General features: G+C 51.5%; 1 protein-coding gene across 1 annotated transcript; it reads right to left on the bottom strand.

Annotated features, from left to right (window-relative positions):
- Positions 1–232: 232 nt before the first annotated feature.
- Positions 233–2,840, bottom strand: LOC132078547 (tubulin beta-2 chain). The gene is made up of 4 exons (XM_059480772.1): positions 2,712–2,840; positions 2,115–2,223; positions 1,734–1,844; positions 233–1,525 (listed from the first exon to the last, which is right to left on the bottom strand). The coding sequence occupies exons 1-4, from the start codon at positions 2,766–2,768 to the stop codon at positions 465–467; spliced, it is 1,338 nt and encodes a 445-aa protein (XP_059336755.1). The 5' UTR covers positions 2,769–2,840; the 3' UTR covers positions 233–464.
- Positions 2,841–15,057: the final 12,217 nt, after the last annotated feature.

Here is a 15,057-nt window from a genome sequence, read left to right as displayed (position 1 = left end):
TTGCCTCAACAATTAGCCACACTGTTAAACACAGGAATTCCTAAGAAATACCTGGCATCTTCAGCTGAGCTACTATAGCTCCCATGTGCTGTAAAATTCACAGCCTGAGAATTCTTGTTTTATTGAGCTTAACCTTGCACTGAAGTTCAGGAATAAACTGAGAAGCGAAGCTACAGAAAACTACACAAGAATTACTTGCTTAATCTAGAGAGAAATAAAGTAGAGGAGACAGTTTAGGACACAAAAAGCCTTTATGTTTGAGAAGTTAACCATTTCAACAGAAGACTCTGAAGTATTTTGCAACTACTGTTACATTGGACAGTCAAGGATACAAAACTGCTGACAGAAGCAACAGTGGAGAGCACCAAATTAAAAAATGCATGCTTCAGCACAACTGCACAGATTCCTTCTCTCAATGAATACTTGCCTGCTCAGACTATACTTAACTCCTACCCATCTCAACTTCATGCCTCATCCTCCTCTCCTTCCTCTTCAAACTCGCCCTGCTCATCAGCAGTGGCATCCTGGTATTGCTGGTACTCGGAGACCAGGTCGTTCATGTTGCTCTCGGCCTCCGTGAACTCCATTTCATCCATGCCCTCGCCGGTGTACCAGTGCAAGAAGGCCTTGCGGCGGAACATGGCCGTGAACTGCTCCGAGATCCTCTTGAAGAGCTCCTGGATGGCCGTGCTGTTGCCGATGAAGGTGGCCGACATCTTGAGGCCGCGCGGGGGGATGTCGCAGACGGCCGTCTTGACGTTGTTGGGAATCCACTCCACAAAGTAGCTGCTGTTCTTGTTCTGCACATTGAGCATCTGCTCGTCCACCTCCTTCATGGACATGCGGCCCCGGAAGATGGCGGCCACCGTCAGGTAGCGGCCGTGGCGGGGGTCGCAGGCGGCCATCATGTTCTTGGAGTCGAACATCTGCTGCGTCAGCTCGGGCACCGTCAGGGCGCGGTACTGCTGGCTGCCGCGGCTGGTCAGCGGGGCGAAGCCCGGCATGAAGAAGTGCAGCCGCGGGAAAGGCACCATGTTGACGGCCAGCTTGCGCAGGTCGGCGTTCAGCTGGCCAGGGAAGCGAAGGCAGGTGGTCACGCCGCTCATGGTGGCCGACACCAGGTGGTTGAGGTCCCCGTAGGTGGGAGTGGTCAGCTTCAGGGTGCGGAAGCAAATGTCATACAGGGCCTCGTTGTCGATGCAGTAGGTCTCGTCCGTGTTCTCCACCAGCTGGTGCACGGAGAGGGTGGCGTTGTAGGGCTCCACCACCGTGTCCGACACCTTGGGCGAGGGCATCACGCTGAAGGTGTTCATGATGCGGTCGGGGTACTCCTCGCGGATCTTGCTGATCAGGAGGGTGCCCATGCCGGAGCCCGTGCCTCCGCCCAGCGAGTGGGTCAGCTGGAAGCCCTGGAGGCAGTCGCAGCTCTCTGACTCCTTCCTCACCACGTCCAGCACAGAGTCCACCAGCTCGGCGCCTTCCGTGTAGTGCCCCTTGGCCCAGTTGTTGCCAGCCCCGCTCTGACCTGCGGGCCAGACCACAAGCCGCGTGCCACATCAGCGCCCCGGGGACAGACACAGGTGATGCCACTGCCCCTTCCCTCTGGGCCCCTCCCCTCTCTCCATCCCCACTCTGCCATGGGGATTCAGGCTCCCCAGGGTCACTTGCATACTCGCTCTGAGCCTTTTCTGTGTGTGGAGTTCTGGGAACTCCTCCGTGCCACAGTCACTCACCAAAGACAAAGTTGTCAGGACGGAAGATCTGTCCAAAGGGGCCGGAGCGCACGGAGTCCATGGTGCCGGGTTCCAGGTCCACGAGGATGGCACGGGGGACATACTTGTTACCTGTGGGGGGAACCAGCAGCAGCAGCAGGGTTACAGCCCTGCAGCAGGCAGCCGGTGTCACAGGAGCCCTGCTGGGCTCCCTTCCGCTTCCCCATGATTCGCTGCTGAGGGCATGGAGGGTGTGGGAATTTGCAAAAATCCAGGGATGGGAAAACAAAGCAGCCATTTAAGCTGTGCTGGGGCGTCACCCATTGCGGAGAGGGCTGGGGGACCCCTGCCTGCACACCCTACTCCCCCTCCCCCGGGAAGTTCATTACAGAGGGGCATTACCAGTGGCTTCATTGTAGTAGACGTTGATCCTCTCCAGCTGCAGGTCGCTGTCCCCGTGGTAGCTGCCCGTGGGGTCGATGCCGTGCTCATCGCTGATGACCTCCCAGAACTGAGGGGACAGACGGGTGGTCAGTGCCGCCACGCCCCTCTCTCGCCCCCCGGCCAAGTCCCCGCCACGTGGCGCGCGGGGATTCGCCGCGCGTGGGTGCGGCCCCCCGCCACCGCGCCCTGCACACCCCCCACCGACGGGAGGGGTGTGGCACCGCGCCACCGCCCCTTCCCCCGCCCGCCCAGGACCCCTGCAGCCCGCGAGGGGCTGATGGACAGCAGCCGATGTCCCCCGCCCTACCCTTCTTCCCCAAGGCGCGCCGTACCCACGGCGCGGATGCCCCACCGCGCTTCCCCCTAAGGTGGAATAGCCGGGAACCGTCCCGCGCGGACCCTCGCAGGGATGGGGGAGCCCGAGGGTGCTCCGTAGCGGGAAGTCGCGGTCCCGCCCTCTCGGCAGCGCTATCCCCGGGACACGCGGAGCTCGGCTGAGCGGGCACCGCCCCACGCGCGGAATCCCGGGCGGACGAGCGGGTGGCCGGTCCGTACCTTAGCGCCAATCTGGTTGCCGCACTGCCCGGCTTGGATGTGCACGATCTCACGCATGGTGCCGGTGTCCGAAGGTGCCGCCCCGCTACTCCTGCCGCCTTCACCGCCTGCTCCGCCCGCTCCCGCACTCGCTGCTGCGGCGGCCGCGCCCCTCGCCGCCCCTTAAATGGGGCGCCGCGCCCCGCCCCGCCGGTGACGTCATGCGGGAACGGCGCGGAGCCAATGAGCGCGCGGGGGCGGGGCGGGCCCGGGCATTGTGTCCCGCACGGGGGGCGTGGCCGGGTGCGGGGGGCGCGGCCGGGGCGTGGCCGGCGGGAGCGGTCGGGGCGCGCCGCCACCGCCCCGGTCCGGCGTGACAGCGGGGACAAAGGCGCCGAGCGCCGCCATGGGGCGGCCAAGCCGGGCCGGGCCGCCCACGTGTGAACCGCGGAACCTCCCTGCGGCCTCCGTCCCACCCTTGGCCCTCCCGCGGCCGCTGCCGCCGCAGCCTTTTGTTCCCCGTGAAGCGCAGTCTTCCCTGCCGCAGCAGCGGGCGTTGCCGTCGGGGGGGTGGGAGGGGGAACCTCGCGGCTGCCCCCGCCCCCCCGCCGCTGTCTCCGTTCACACGGTACCGGCGGGAGACTCCCTCCCCCGTGGAGGCACCGTGCACCGGGCGGCATCACCAGGCGCCTGTGGTCGCCGCCCGTGTGCCCGCACAAGCCCGCACCGGCAGCCAGGAGCCCCGCGCCCTGACCCGGTTTATCCACCCTCGGCACGACGCGGGTGGGCTTCCCTCCAGCACGGGCTGTGCGCTGATCCAGTCCGCCAGCCCTGCCTGCCCTCGAGCGGTCCCCGCCTGCCTCGCCTCGGTGCCGAGCTCGGCTTCTCTCTCTATGCCTAAAAAGGTCGGATTTGGTGTGAAGCTGAGCAAGGAGCCGCTCTCCAGCCAAGCGCGCTGCTCCGCGCTGTGCCCCGTCCGGCCGCAGCCAGCCGCGACCCGGCGGCAGACAGACAATGGCGCGGGGGCTGCAGGCCGGGGCCGGGGGCTGAGGGGGGAGGTTCCCTCAGCTCTGCAGCAAGCGGCTCTCGCTCCTCGGCGCTTCCTTGCGGATTTACAGATGCTGAGAGATTAAGAAAGGAGGGGAGGGGGGAGCAGGAGAGGGTTGAACATGTGGTCCCCAGAGATGATTTCTTGTCCCTCACTTTATTTTTGAGCAGCCCGTAGATCACCGCGGGCATTACAGCGGTGGCGGGGCGGGGGCCGCGGCAGCGGGCAGGGCACGGCACTTGCCCGCGCCGCCGGAGGAGGAGGAGGTGGCGGGGAGGAAGAGCACGGGCAGGGCGGCACGGTTCCCGCCGTGCCCGGTACCCTTCGGGGCGGTCAGCCCGGCGTGCCCGCTCCTCCTCGGCATCGCCTGGTTCTCACCACGGTCTCGGTGTGCGTGTGCAGCGGAGGGAGGGCGCGGCTCCCTCGGGGGGCTGCTCCGAGCCACCGATTGCCCAGGCAGGCTCCCCGTAGCCAGCGCCGGGCGGGACTCCACTAAACCCCGTTTTAGTGACCCACTAGATGTAGGCTACTTCGTCTATTCTACACTTGGCTACTCTAGACGTGCAAATTAAAGCACATCACCATTTTCCACCCATATTTCTTCGGTGTATTTCTTCTTCTTTCCCCCTCCTTTGTTCTACACACGTGCCGATGTCCCTAATCTCTCTAGCCTGGTTTATGCAGATCGATAACCTTGCATATGGATTACTCCAGATCTGATTTTACCTTCTTCCAAGGCAATCTTCAGCACAACCCGGTTTCCTCTGATTGATATGCCAACGCATCCACACCTTTCTTTTGTTTGCTTTACGGTGAGAAGGCATCCCATCTCCAAAACGCGTGCTAGAAAATACAGCCTCACGTTTGTCTCTTCAGTAGTGAATTTGAGAAAAATTAATCCTATCATTTGCAGTCCCTGTGAAATCTGTTTTTACTGGCCCAGGCCAAGAACAATTTAATTATTTGGTTGACTACACTTCACAAACAATGTGTAGCTGTAATTCCAAGCGTACATTTTTTGTGGCATGCTAACTTAATAGTCAACATCCTCATCTATAATTATTTGTTCAAGAATAGCTTGCAGATTAGCAGCTCCAGGGGACCACTGACCGCTCCAGGTAATGATTCAAATTAATACCAGCCTTTCCCATGGCTGCGGCGGGTGTGCTCCTGAAAACCCTGTCACAGCAGAGCTGGTGCAAAATACAGGTACTCTGACTCTTTGCTACTATTATTTCCAAGTATCCTGCCTGTTGTACACTGCAGATTAGTTTTTTAAGAGGAGAATAACAGACATTTCGGTGTGAAGGGGAGTAGCTGATTTTACACATCCTCCATATCTACGCTAAGCTCATTCCTAACAGCTTGAGGCTTCAAAGGAAGCCATTTTAAAATCCAATTCAAGGAAAACAGATTATTAACAGTGGAGGAAAGAAACCCACCCCAACAGCTTTGCCTTAAAATAAATTAATACACCTCTTCGAAGCAGGGAGGATTCAAGTATATCTACTATACAGAACTTGTTGAAACTAAAAGAAAAATAGGTGAAATGTTTATTTTAAAAATAAATAGCTGTTTTTCAGAGGGTTGAGAGAGGAAACCCAGGTCAGCTTTTCTGCAGCCCCCAGACCAGACTCCTTAGAGGTGGATGCAGCCGTTCAAGTCACTTCGGGAGACTTCAGACAGAGTCCACTTTAATTCTAAGGTGAGTGTTTGGCACGGAGAGTTCCTCAAAGGTTCGGCACAGCTTGTTGTGAATGACTCGCGGGGAAATGAAGTGTTCAGCTGTTGGCTGCCCTGCCCCTCTCCCCCCCTCTGGCTCTGCCTCACACTGCTGTGTCTGTCAGCCCCTGCCCCAGCCCCGGGGCCGGCCCTGGCTGCGCTGCTCCATCCCCATCTCCCCGGCAACCGCCCCCCCGCCCGGCAGGAAAAAAAGGAACAACAAAAAAAGAGCTGCAACATTTTCACTCGCCAGGCTGATTTCCCAGGGTGTAAAAGCACTGTGGGTAGGGGACTGCGGGAACGGCGGCAGGGCGGATGAAATGTCAGCTTGCAAGGTTGTTCACAGTCGTTCTCGAATTAGAGGAGGAATGAGACAATCGCAGTCAAGAGCTCCTTTAATGAAACTCAGAAGATCAACCCAGTTTTGTCTAACGTGCTCTCCAAACTCCCTTTTGCGGTTCCCATCCTCCCACTACAAGATTGGGTGTGATCACTGTCAGAGCCTCTGTCTTACGCTCTTGAAGGGGGCACTGATTAAAGTAAGTCCTGGTTTCCTTGCTAGATGCAGAAGGTTGCAAAAGCCAGCTAACAAAAGCCCAAGAGAAAGACTTAGTAATTTTAATTTATAATAGAAAATACGTGCTTTTGTGGGACGTGCTGCAGCATAGTTTGTGGGTCATTAGAACATGTTTTCTAAAATGAAACTTGGACCTGTCCCATGGCTCAGCATCACATTTCATGGAGATCCCACTCCTTGTCTGTGGCTCCTCTCAGAAGGATGGAAATTCCTTACAGACCTTGAAGTTATGCCCAAACCCCCAAGTGAAGCGCCAAGACCTTCTGTATATTGAGAGAAAGGATGCTGCATTATACAAAAATTAGAAGTTTGGACTCTCATGAGTTGAAGTCTTAGGCCATCGACCAAGCTGGACATCTAGGGTGGCTCATTAGTTCATTTAGGGCAAACCAATATTTTGCTCCTCAGCATGAATCATTATAGCTCAGCAGAGGGTCGGTGAGGGGTGGGCTGGGAGGACCCTGGGTACATTTGAGAGGAATTCAGGATGGTGCAGGTGGAGAAGGAACATTTGGCAAACAAAATGTTGTTGAGTATCTCTGTTTCCACATGTCTTCATGGTTTTGCTTACAGGTTGCCTGCAGTCTGTGTCAGTGGCTGGAGCCACCCATGCCAGCTGCTGGGAAAGGACAAGGCTGGTAGTAGCCGCAGCTCTGTGCTGTGACCCTCATTACCCTTGCTCCCAACAAAACCCCTGGCTGTAACATAGCCCAACAGCACTGCCTGGACCCAAACTCCTGAGAAAATTGCTAAGCTGTGGGAAAGCCAGCAGCACAGCCCCCTGCCTGACAAGAAAAGGTACAAATGCAGGGAGAGAGAAGATTATAGGAACATGATCATCAGTGGCTGAAGGACAGGGTAGAATCAACACCAGCATGGAAAGCTGTGAGGCTCTAAAGGAAGAAAGCAGAAAGGCAGCAGAAAACTGCAATGCATCAACAATGTTCATGGGAGCAGCAAAGTCCAGCCCTCCTCCCTCTGCCTGCAGCTGCCTGGCCAGCACACCAGAGTCTGTCTCTGCCCATCAGTGCAATGCTTAAACCCCACAGCTCATCAATGCCAAGCTGCCTCAGGCCTCAGTACCCAGGGTTAATGCCAATGTGTCCCAATGAGACATCCACACAGTGACCCAGGACTGGACAGTGAGGGGTGGTTACACTGTCAGCAGTGGCCCCAAACCATCCGGTCTGCTGGGTGGGCTCTGGTCACCCAACAAACCCAGTGGGTGAGGTCTGGGCTGTATTCACAGCCCCCATGTCCCCCAGGCAGCCCCCCAGGGGAACAGGGTCACCCCCACAGTGCTGCCATGCTTGCCAGCAGGGCCCAGGGCCAGGGCAGCTGCCCCATAGCCCCTGCCAGTGCTGCCCATCCTGGCCTCATCCCTGCTAAGGCCAGGAACTTCTGGTGCATCCTCCCCGCAATGGGCTTCAGCCAGATTGCAAGATAATTTCTTTCTCTTTTACTGCTGCTACAAATCATTGTTCCTAGCAAATAGTTAAAACTCTGTGACTGTTAAATTTTTTCTGAGAGCACCTGTGTGCTCACCAGTTCCTCTTTATTACACAAAGTAAGGGTTGCTTTCACAAAACAAAAGCTGGAGCAAGGCTGTCAGCCAGAACCCCACTCAGTGCTCTCAGAAAGGAAACCCCCCAGTCTCAGCTTAAGGACTCTCACTGCAGCACTTTGTCAGCAAAAATTACAGCAGTAAAAAGCCCCAAAGGAGGCTCTAAAGGACATCCCAGGACCACATGACACCTTTCATGTGCATAGTGCCACATATTGTGCACTTGGTTTCCCATAGCTCATAATGAACCTGTGTCGATGTTATTTCCTGGTTCATCTCATTCACAATAAGGCTGATGGGTATGCCCCCATATAAGGAAATTATAATATTAATAATAATAATTCAAGCATCTATAAAGTCTTCAAGAACCTATAATATGTGGGAATATAAACTACAGAAGTGCAAAAGAGAGATGAAAAATGGTTTCTCTAATTAGGAAATTACTAAATGATGAAAAGCAAAGAGCAGGTAAGAAGAGGCAAAGGGCAGTTTGCCTGCTACTGGGTGAGAGTGTTGATGAGAAATTGATCTGCTCTCTAATAAATCCGCTTGCCCTGGCCCCAAACGTGGCAAGATGTTGAATGGATGCTGGGGTCCCTGAACCAATGATGGGAAAGCATTTTGATTCCTGTGTGCTCTGCTTGCCAGGCATAAATATTAATAAGGTTCTAGCCTCAGTACTGTTGCTGATGCAGCTGTTTCTACATTCATGTGGAACAAATTCAGTAAATGCAAAAGAGCAGGGCATGAAAGAAAATATTCACTTGCTTGTCTGAGTTATTCTTGAAATCTGGTCTTGTTCCTTTCTTTCATAAACAGGATTTTTTTTGTGTGTGTGTGTGTGTATGTTCGGGCTCAAGTAATTGGACAAATTTGCACAATTTGAAGGTCTTGTTGCAAATGGCATTGTCAGAGGGTAGAAACGCTGGCATGACCGTCATTTGCAGCCATCAGGTCAGAATCTGGCAGTGCAGCACACAGGAGCCACATGCCCAGCAAATATTCCTTATTTGTTTTGACTCTCCTCAGTTAAAAAAAATTTCTTTCCACCCCAACGACTCATCCTTGAAACCGCGATAGCAACACGCTGCCCTGCATCAGTACTAAGTCTAATTTCTACTGAATCCCTTGCCTCTCTCGACCAGCTCGGATTTGGTATGTTAGGGAAGCAGGAGCCTTTGTAACCGGTTTGAACAAAGAAATTTTTTTCAAGGTCTTCTGCCACCACCCTGCTCTCTCCTCCCTGCAGTTACATTGCGGCTGGCAGCGCTGCTTGCGGAAGAGTGTGCTCGTCAACTCGTTAACACTTTTCTTTTTGCCTTTGCTAAAGACATGATCGTGCAAATTAATCGCAGAGACCTCATCAAGCAGCTGCGTTGGCCTCTCAGGTGCCTCTGATAAGCATTTTCAGAAGAGTGGAAAGAAATGTGATTTTGAAGGCTGAAAAAGATTGGTCCCCAGACTACTCATATGTGCATTAGATATCTGTCTTACTGGCAAAGAAAATGACTGAGCCATGTCTCTGTCCCTGGCACCAGTTGCCGTCCGGTGCTGGGCTGGAGGGAGATGATCTGGGTGTGAGGAGCTCACAGCTGACAAAAGCAGGGTTTGAGGGAACTGTGCAGGGCTGGGCTGTGCTGTCAGTGCAGAAGCAGAGCCATTCTCCTGGTGGCAGGATTTACACAAAGGCTTTGATCGTCTGGCTTATTAAAGCTGGAAGCATCCTCATCAAGACCGCACCGTTTCCATCCCTTCTTTCCCCTTGTGCTTTATGGAATCCCTGCGCTGGAGCTGCAGTGATGAGGAAAAGGCAGCAAAATTGGGGTGTGATGGCAGAGGACAGCAGCGCCAGTACTGACATTGTCACTTGGGAGCATCTGTGTAGGTGACTGACAGGCACTTTTAGGGAGGGTGTCAACCCGTGCCTGCAGAGTTGCCTGGGTTTATGGGCTGAGGCCTCACCTTGGCACAGGTGGGGATGCAGGTAGGTAAGCAAAGCATCCAACACTGCCTCTGAGCACATGGCTGCAGCATTGCACACAATGGCTAAGTGAGGCTCATCATTACAAGGTTTATCTTCTGCTCACAGGAGCAGGTATTTTTTCAATTGATTTGTGTGGAGGCTGGCTCAGATTCTGAACGCATTAAAAAAAGGTATCACTTCCAAATGGCATTAATTCCTTTGTCCTGCTCTCTCCTCCCATTTTCCCTTTTACGGGTCTTCACAGGATTTAGGGATACTTTTCACCAATTTGTGTTTGCTTCACAAGAAACATTTAACTTCATGTACACAGATCTTTCAATCCTGAGAAAGAATCCACACCAGGACACTGAAATAGCAGCAACAGTGCCTGGCACCAGCTTTTTCAAACACAAAAGCAGAAAAGGGACATAATTTCTCATGCTTTCTGAGAGGCAGCAGTGAAGGATATTTTTCAGCTGCTGTTCAAGGGTAGGACACAGACTTTTTGAAGATGCAGTTTCAGCCTCTTGGGATTGTACTTAGAAAATGCAGTAAAGGAATTTATAACATTTTCCTAGGGCGATGTGTTCTGACAGCCAAACTATTCTGTCTGTTCTGTTGTCATGCAAATAGGGAACACCCCTATCTTTGGCTACTAATTGGAATTAATATTTTAAATGTTTTTAACTCAGGAATTTGGAAACAGGTCACTGAAGTGATGTTTGGGAAAGCTATATCCTGTGTAATCACCAATAACACCAGATACACCGATGAGGGGGCAAACAGTAGCTGTTTGATATACTTGTGATAGAAAATAAAATACACACCAGATCTAAATCATGATTTTCAAGAACTGTACTAGGAACTTGGAGATCCTGGCCAAAGCAACCATATTCTTATGGATCAGGTGACATTTGCTGCTCTCTAGTAATGTACAAATGATTGTTTGAGATATTTACTCTTTTGGCTAAAACATTGTGTTCAACAGAGCAGGAAGGAAAAGCCAAGAGAAAAAACTGAATCGAGCTGAGGAACTTCTGAGTGAAGACTGGGAGGCTGCTAAGGGACAATGCCAGGTCTGTTAGCTTCCTGCCTTGCTCAGGGAAGAGGACGGAAAATAATCAAGGCTGGTTTTGTACAGCTAGTTTTGCTTGCTTGCAAATGGAAAAATGAAAAGGCCATGGCATCACTTAAAAGAGTAATGAAAGAGAGTGGCTGTTTGGAGAACCAGACTGAGAGGCAGGCCCTTGCTGGCATGCTGGAGAATGGGACAAGCCACACACAGGCATGCCCAGTCAGACCTGCAGGTTAAGGAAAAATGGAAAATGGAAATCCTGGCATCAGCAGAAGGAAAGTACCCAGAGGGGTGGGGAAGAGACCAGAAGTGCAGCAAGTTCCATAACCATGGCAACAGCAAACTATCTATCAAAAAAAGGAATTTCATTCCACTCCCAAAGCAGCCTGAATCTCGGTCAAACCTTTGTTTATGTGGCTGCCAGTGCTGCATGTTGAATCAGTAATTTCCATGGCTTTGAACGTGATTCTCTGTCACGTTCAGGCTGAGCAGACAAGTGAGCTCCTGAGTCTGCAGCAGACTGATGTTCCCTCTGGTTCAGGAACACTACATACTCTCTGCCCTGGCTTGGCACTGGTCTAGGTGACCCAGGGACAGAAGAATATCAGGATCCACCAGCAGTCTTGTATGTCACATAAGATCTAGAAACTGAATTGAGGAATATAAAGGAAAATGTTTTTCAGTACTATCTCATGGGGTTTTTTCCTTCCCTTCTCAGCCTTTCAAAAAGTCAGTTCCATTAGCCTTTCCCACCTGTGCCCTTCCCTGTCAGGTCACAGGTGTGTAATAACCCACTGCTCCTGCAGATCTCACTACAGCTGCTGACATCTGTGTAGGGGTGTGGGTGAGATTCTTTGGGATTCTCCACCATGAAGTGGTCTATCTGCATACAAAATATGATTTCCAGTTGACTGCATAAACCTCCTGTCCCCAAGGGGAGCAATGAGTCACTCTGTGTTAGTGCCTCCCGTCCAGCAGCTACGACACCACGAGTCTGAAATGCTCCAGCAGATCTAAGGCAAGGTCCTCCAATGACTCATATGACAATGAAAGGAAACTGTCTGATTTGATATCAGCAGAAATGTAGTCTGGGCTCACAAAGGTCCTTACAAGCTGTGTGTCACACGGAGCTGTGTTCAGCTGCAGGGAGATAGGCAACAATTACTGTACTCTTCTAGTCTGCAGAGGAGTGAAATAAAACAGGGTGGAAGGGATTTGCAGGAGGCCACTGGGTCAGTCAAGCACAAAACCTAACAGACACGATTTCTAATCAAACACACTGTGCAGAGGATCCAACTGACAGAGAATTGCTGTGCCACCTGCATTCCAGGCTTCATCCCACATGTATGGAAATCCTAACAGCTGAGGTTACAAACCCCAGAAAAAAACCCAAATCCATTACCTTAAGTCTTCTGAAAATCAGGAACTTAATTTCCTTGCAGCAGTGCCTGCCTAGGTACCAACATGTATGATGAGGAGGTGTTGTAGCAGTTCTGCTAACACTGTCATAGCAGCTACTGCAGGTATGGAATTGCTTGCATGTGTATATTTTGCATCTGCTTACTAGTGTTTTTCAGAGAGGGCTGGCTTTGATAGTGCTTTGGATTGTGAGATTCATAGCATGAACTTGGTGCAGTCCCCTTGCAGACCTCTTAAACTGATTTTCATACAAGTTCACAAGTCAGATTCCTCCATTTTCTGCAACTTTTTCAGAAGTTCCAGCCTGGATTCTCTTTCCATCGCTTTTTCTGGGACTACAATTCAGGCTGATCAACACTTGACAAAGGGTTTTGAGTCCTCACGTTACCCCTATGGCCGTGGTTAGATGATTCAGGAGCAACTTCCTATCACAGCTAACCAACAACCCATGCCAGGATGCTGACTCATCATCATATTAGATGCACTGGGCCAGCCCCAGCTTAAACTGGTTTAGATGGCCACAGCCTCACAACCATGGTAATGCTAAAGTGTAAGCAGAGACACTTCTGCCTTTCTTGCTTGCCTGATTCTGCCCTCAATGATGACAGCACAAGTTTTTGAGCAGTGGGACAACAATCTACATCAGAGGATAGATCCAGCTGAGAAAAACCATTCAATGACAGAAAAAACCTCCCAAAAAACAAACAAGGAAGTATTTTTTTCCAGATCCTCAAGGTGCCTTGATGTAGAGGTAGAGCAAAGAGCCCCTCAGACATCTGATGCCACTGATGGAAGTCTACACACAATGAGCATCCAAGCCTCAAACAGAGGAGATCCCTGGAAGCCTGGGACTGCAGCACAGCTACCACAGCAGCAGCCTGGTGTCATGGAGCCTTAGCAGAGCAGTTGGAAGGTTTTGCTTGGCTTTATCAAGAGTGATTTACTCCTCTACAGAAGGATGGCAAATCAAGAAAACTGGAACATCCTAGGCATCAACAGGAGGTTCACTGACACACACTAATTGTCACCTGCCTTCCTGCATGTCAGATTCACTCTTTATTCATGCAGGAGCCAAAGCACATTTTGGAATCAGAAACAATTGCTTCTCTCAGTGATATCCCAGTTCATAACTATACTTTATGGGTCTTGACTTCACAGTTACCAGGAAGAAGATTTACTCCTCACTTAAAACTGTACTGGAAGGGAGATGATGATCTAGAAAAATCAAGGTTTAGGATCTAGTGACTCTTAAGGGCCACCTAACTTTCAGAGAAGAACAAGGTAGATAGAAGTACCTCTAAATCCTAAATACCTTTAAATCACCCTTCCCAGAGCTTGGATCTTACCTGAGCAGGAACACATACACATCCATATAAACAGGCAGTGCTTTTGCCAAGGTGCGTTTGCTTTATCATTGTTTTTCTCTCCAGACTGTGTCACTACACCTGAGGCTCATTGCAGCCTCATCCCTGACAAACAAGGCAGACTTATGGGTGCTGCTTTCAAGGCCACAGGGAAAAAAAAAATGAGCATTTTAAAAGAAATGCAAGAAGGTCCATACACATATAGAGTGCTTTCCCTTCTTATTTTGTAGGGATTCTCATGACCTTGCAGTGCTGTAATAGAGAAATTCATTTCACACTTGATGGTCTGGTTCTGCACAGCTCTACTCACACACCTGCACTGTAAATAAAAATGCTTAACCAGCATTTTAGTCACTAGATGAATGTTTTTCCTTTTCTGAGCTTAAACAAGGATTTAGCATGATTTAGAGAGAGCAGCTGCATTTCACAGAAAAGCATTGAATACGCAGAACTGCTAACAAGGAGAGGAGCCCTGTGACAATTTTAGAGGTCTGCAGGGTTTAGTATAAGGGAAGTTACAGGCACTTTGGAGAAGACTCCTGGTGAGAAGAGGAACAGATCACAGCATGATGAAATAGGGGCAGTTCCCTGTAGAGAGAAACAAGTCAGGAGACAGCCTCAGAAGCAATACCAGACATTTGCACCTGACGTAGAAAGAGCAGTGAAGAAAACTCTTACTTCAGTCCAGCAGATGACTTTAACAAAGGCTCAGCACACAAGGGAGGCCCAAACTTCTACTTTGTGGGAAGACACCCTGAGCTGGAACTTTGTTAGAACAGATCCTCCACTAGGACTACATTGCAGAAGTCAACTCTGGCCCAGCATAGCAAAGAAACCAGCTTTGAACACTTAGAGAAGGATTTACCTGCATGAATAAATCTGTCTGCAAAGCTGTGCAATGCCTTACCTTTCACCCTCATCTCCTTTCAAGTCAATGGAAACCAGTCAAGAGACATTCCTTCACTCTCAAAAGAGAGACCTAAAGCAGCTCAGCTGAACTGTGCCCTAATATTCCCTCTTCCCTCTACCGATCAAACAAGCCTGGGGCAGATTCCTCCATCACCTGCAGGTGTCTAACCACAGGAATCTCATCACCACCACCTGTGTGGCTCCCAGCAGACATTTTATCCTGTTCCTAGAATTTTATTTCTGCAATGCTCCTGGCTCCTGGCTGTTTTAGCTGCCAGGTCTGCCTTCCCAGCTGCAGAGTGAACCTGCAGCTGCAATGAGCACAGTGCATGCAACCAACGCTCTCTCCCTTCCAAGGTGGCTTTTGTCACCTATTTGCCTGTCTGATTTCACAGCTGCCACAGGCAAAGTGTCAGCTTGCAACAGGCTGTGGGGACAGGTTTTTGAGCCCCAACACAATTCCCAGCTTCTGCAGTACCTCATCTTGTGGGAGGCCAGCCCACATGGAGGGAAGGGGTCGGGACTGGCTGTAGAGTGGGGGGCATGGGGGACCAGCACAAGCCTGATGCTGTTTCAGCAGCGAGGCAGGGGACAGACATAGTGGGGGGCTGACACCATACATCCCATAATGCTTTGTGCAAGAAGAATCAAGTGACAAATGTAGGGCGGGGGGGGTGGCGTGCGACCCCCCCCTCTCTCCAAGCTGATCCTGTGCCATGGGATGTC

Source organism: Ammospiza nelsoni, chromosome 1, assembly GCF_027579445.1.
Source record: "Ammospiza nelsoni isolate bAmmNel1 chromosome 1, bAmmNel1.pri, whole genome shotgun sequence".
Classification (NCBI taxonomy): Eukaryota; Metazoa; Chordata; class Aves; order Passeriformes; family Passerellidae; genus Ammospiza; species Ammospiza nelsoni.
The sequence above is the reverse complement of the archived record's forward strand: the minus strand, read 5'-3'. Positions and strand labels throughout refer to the sequence as shown.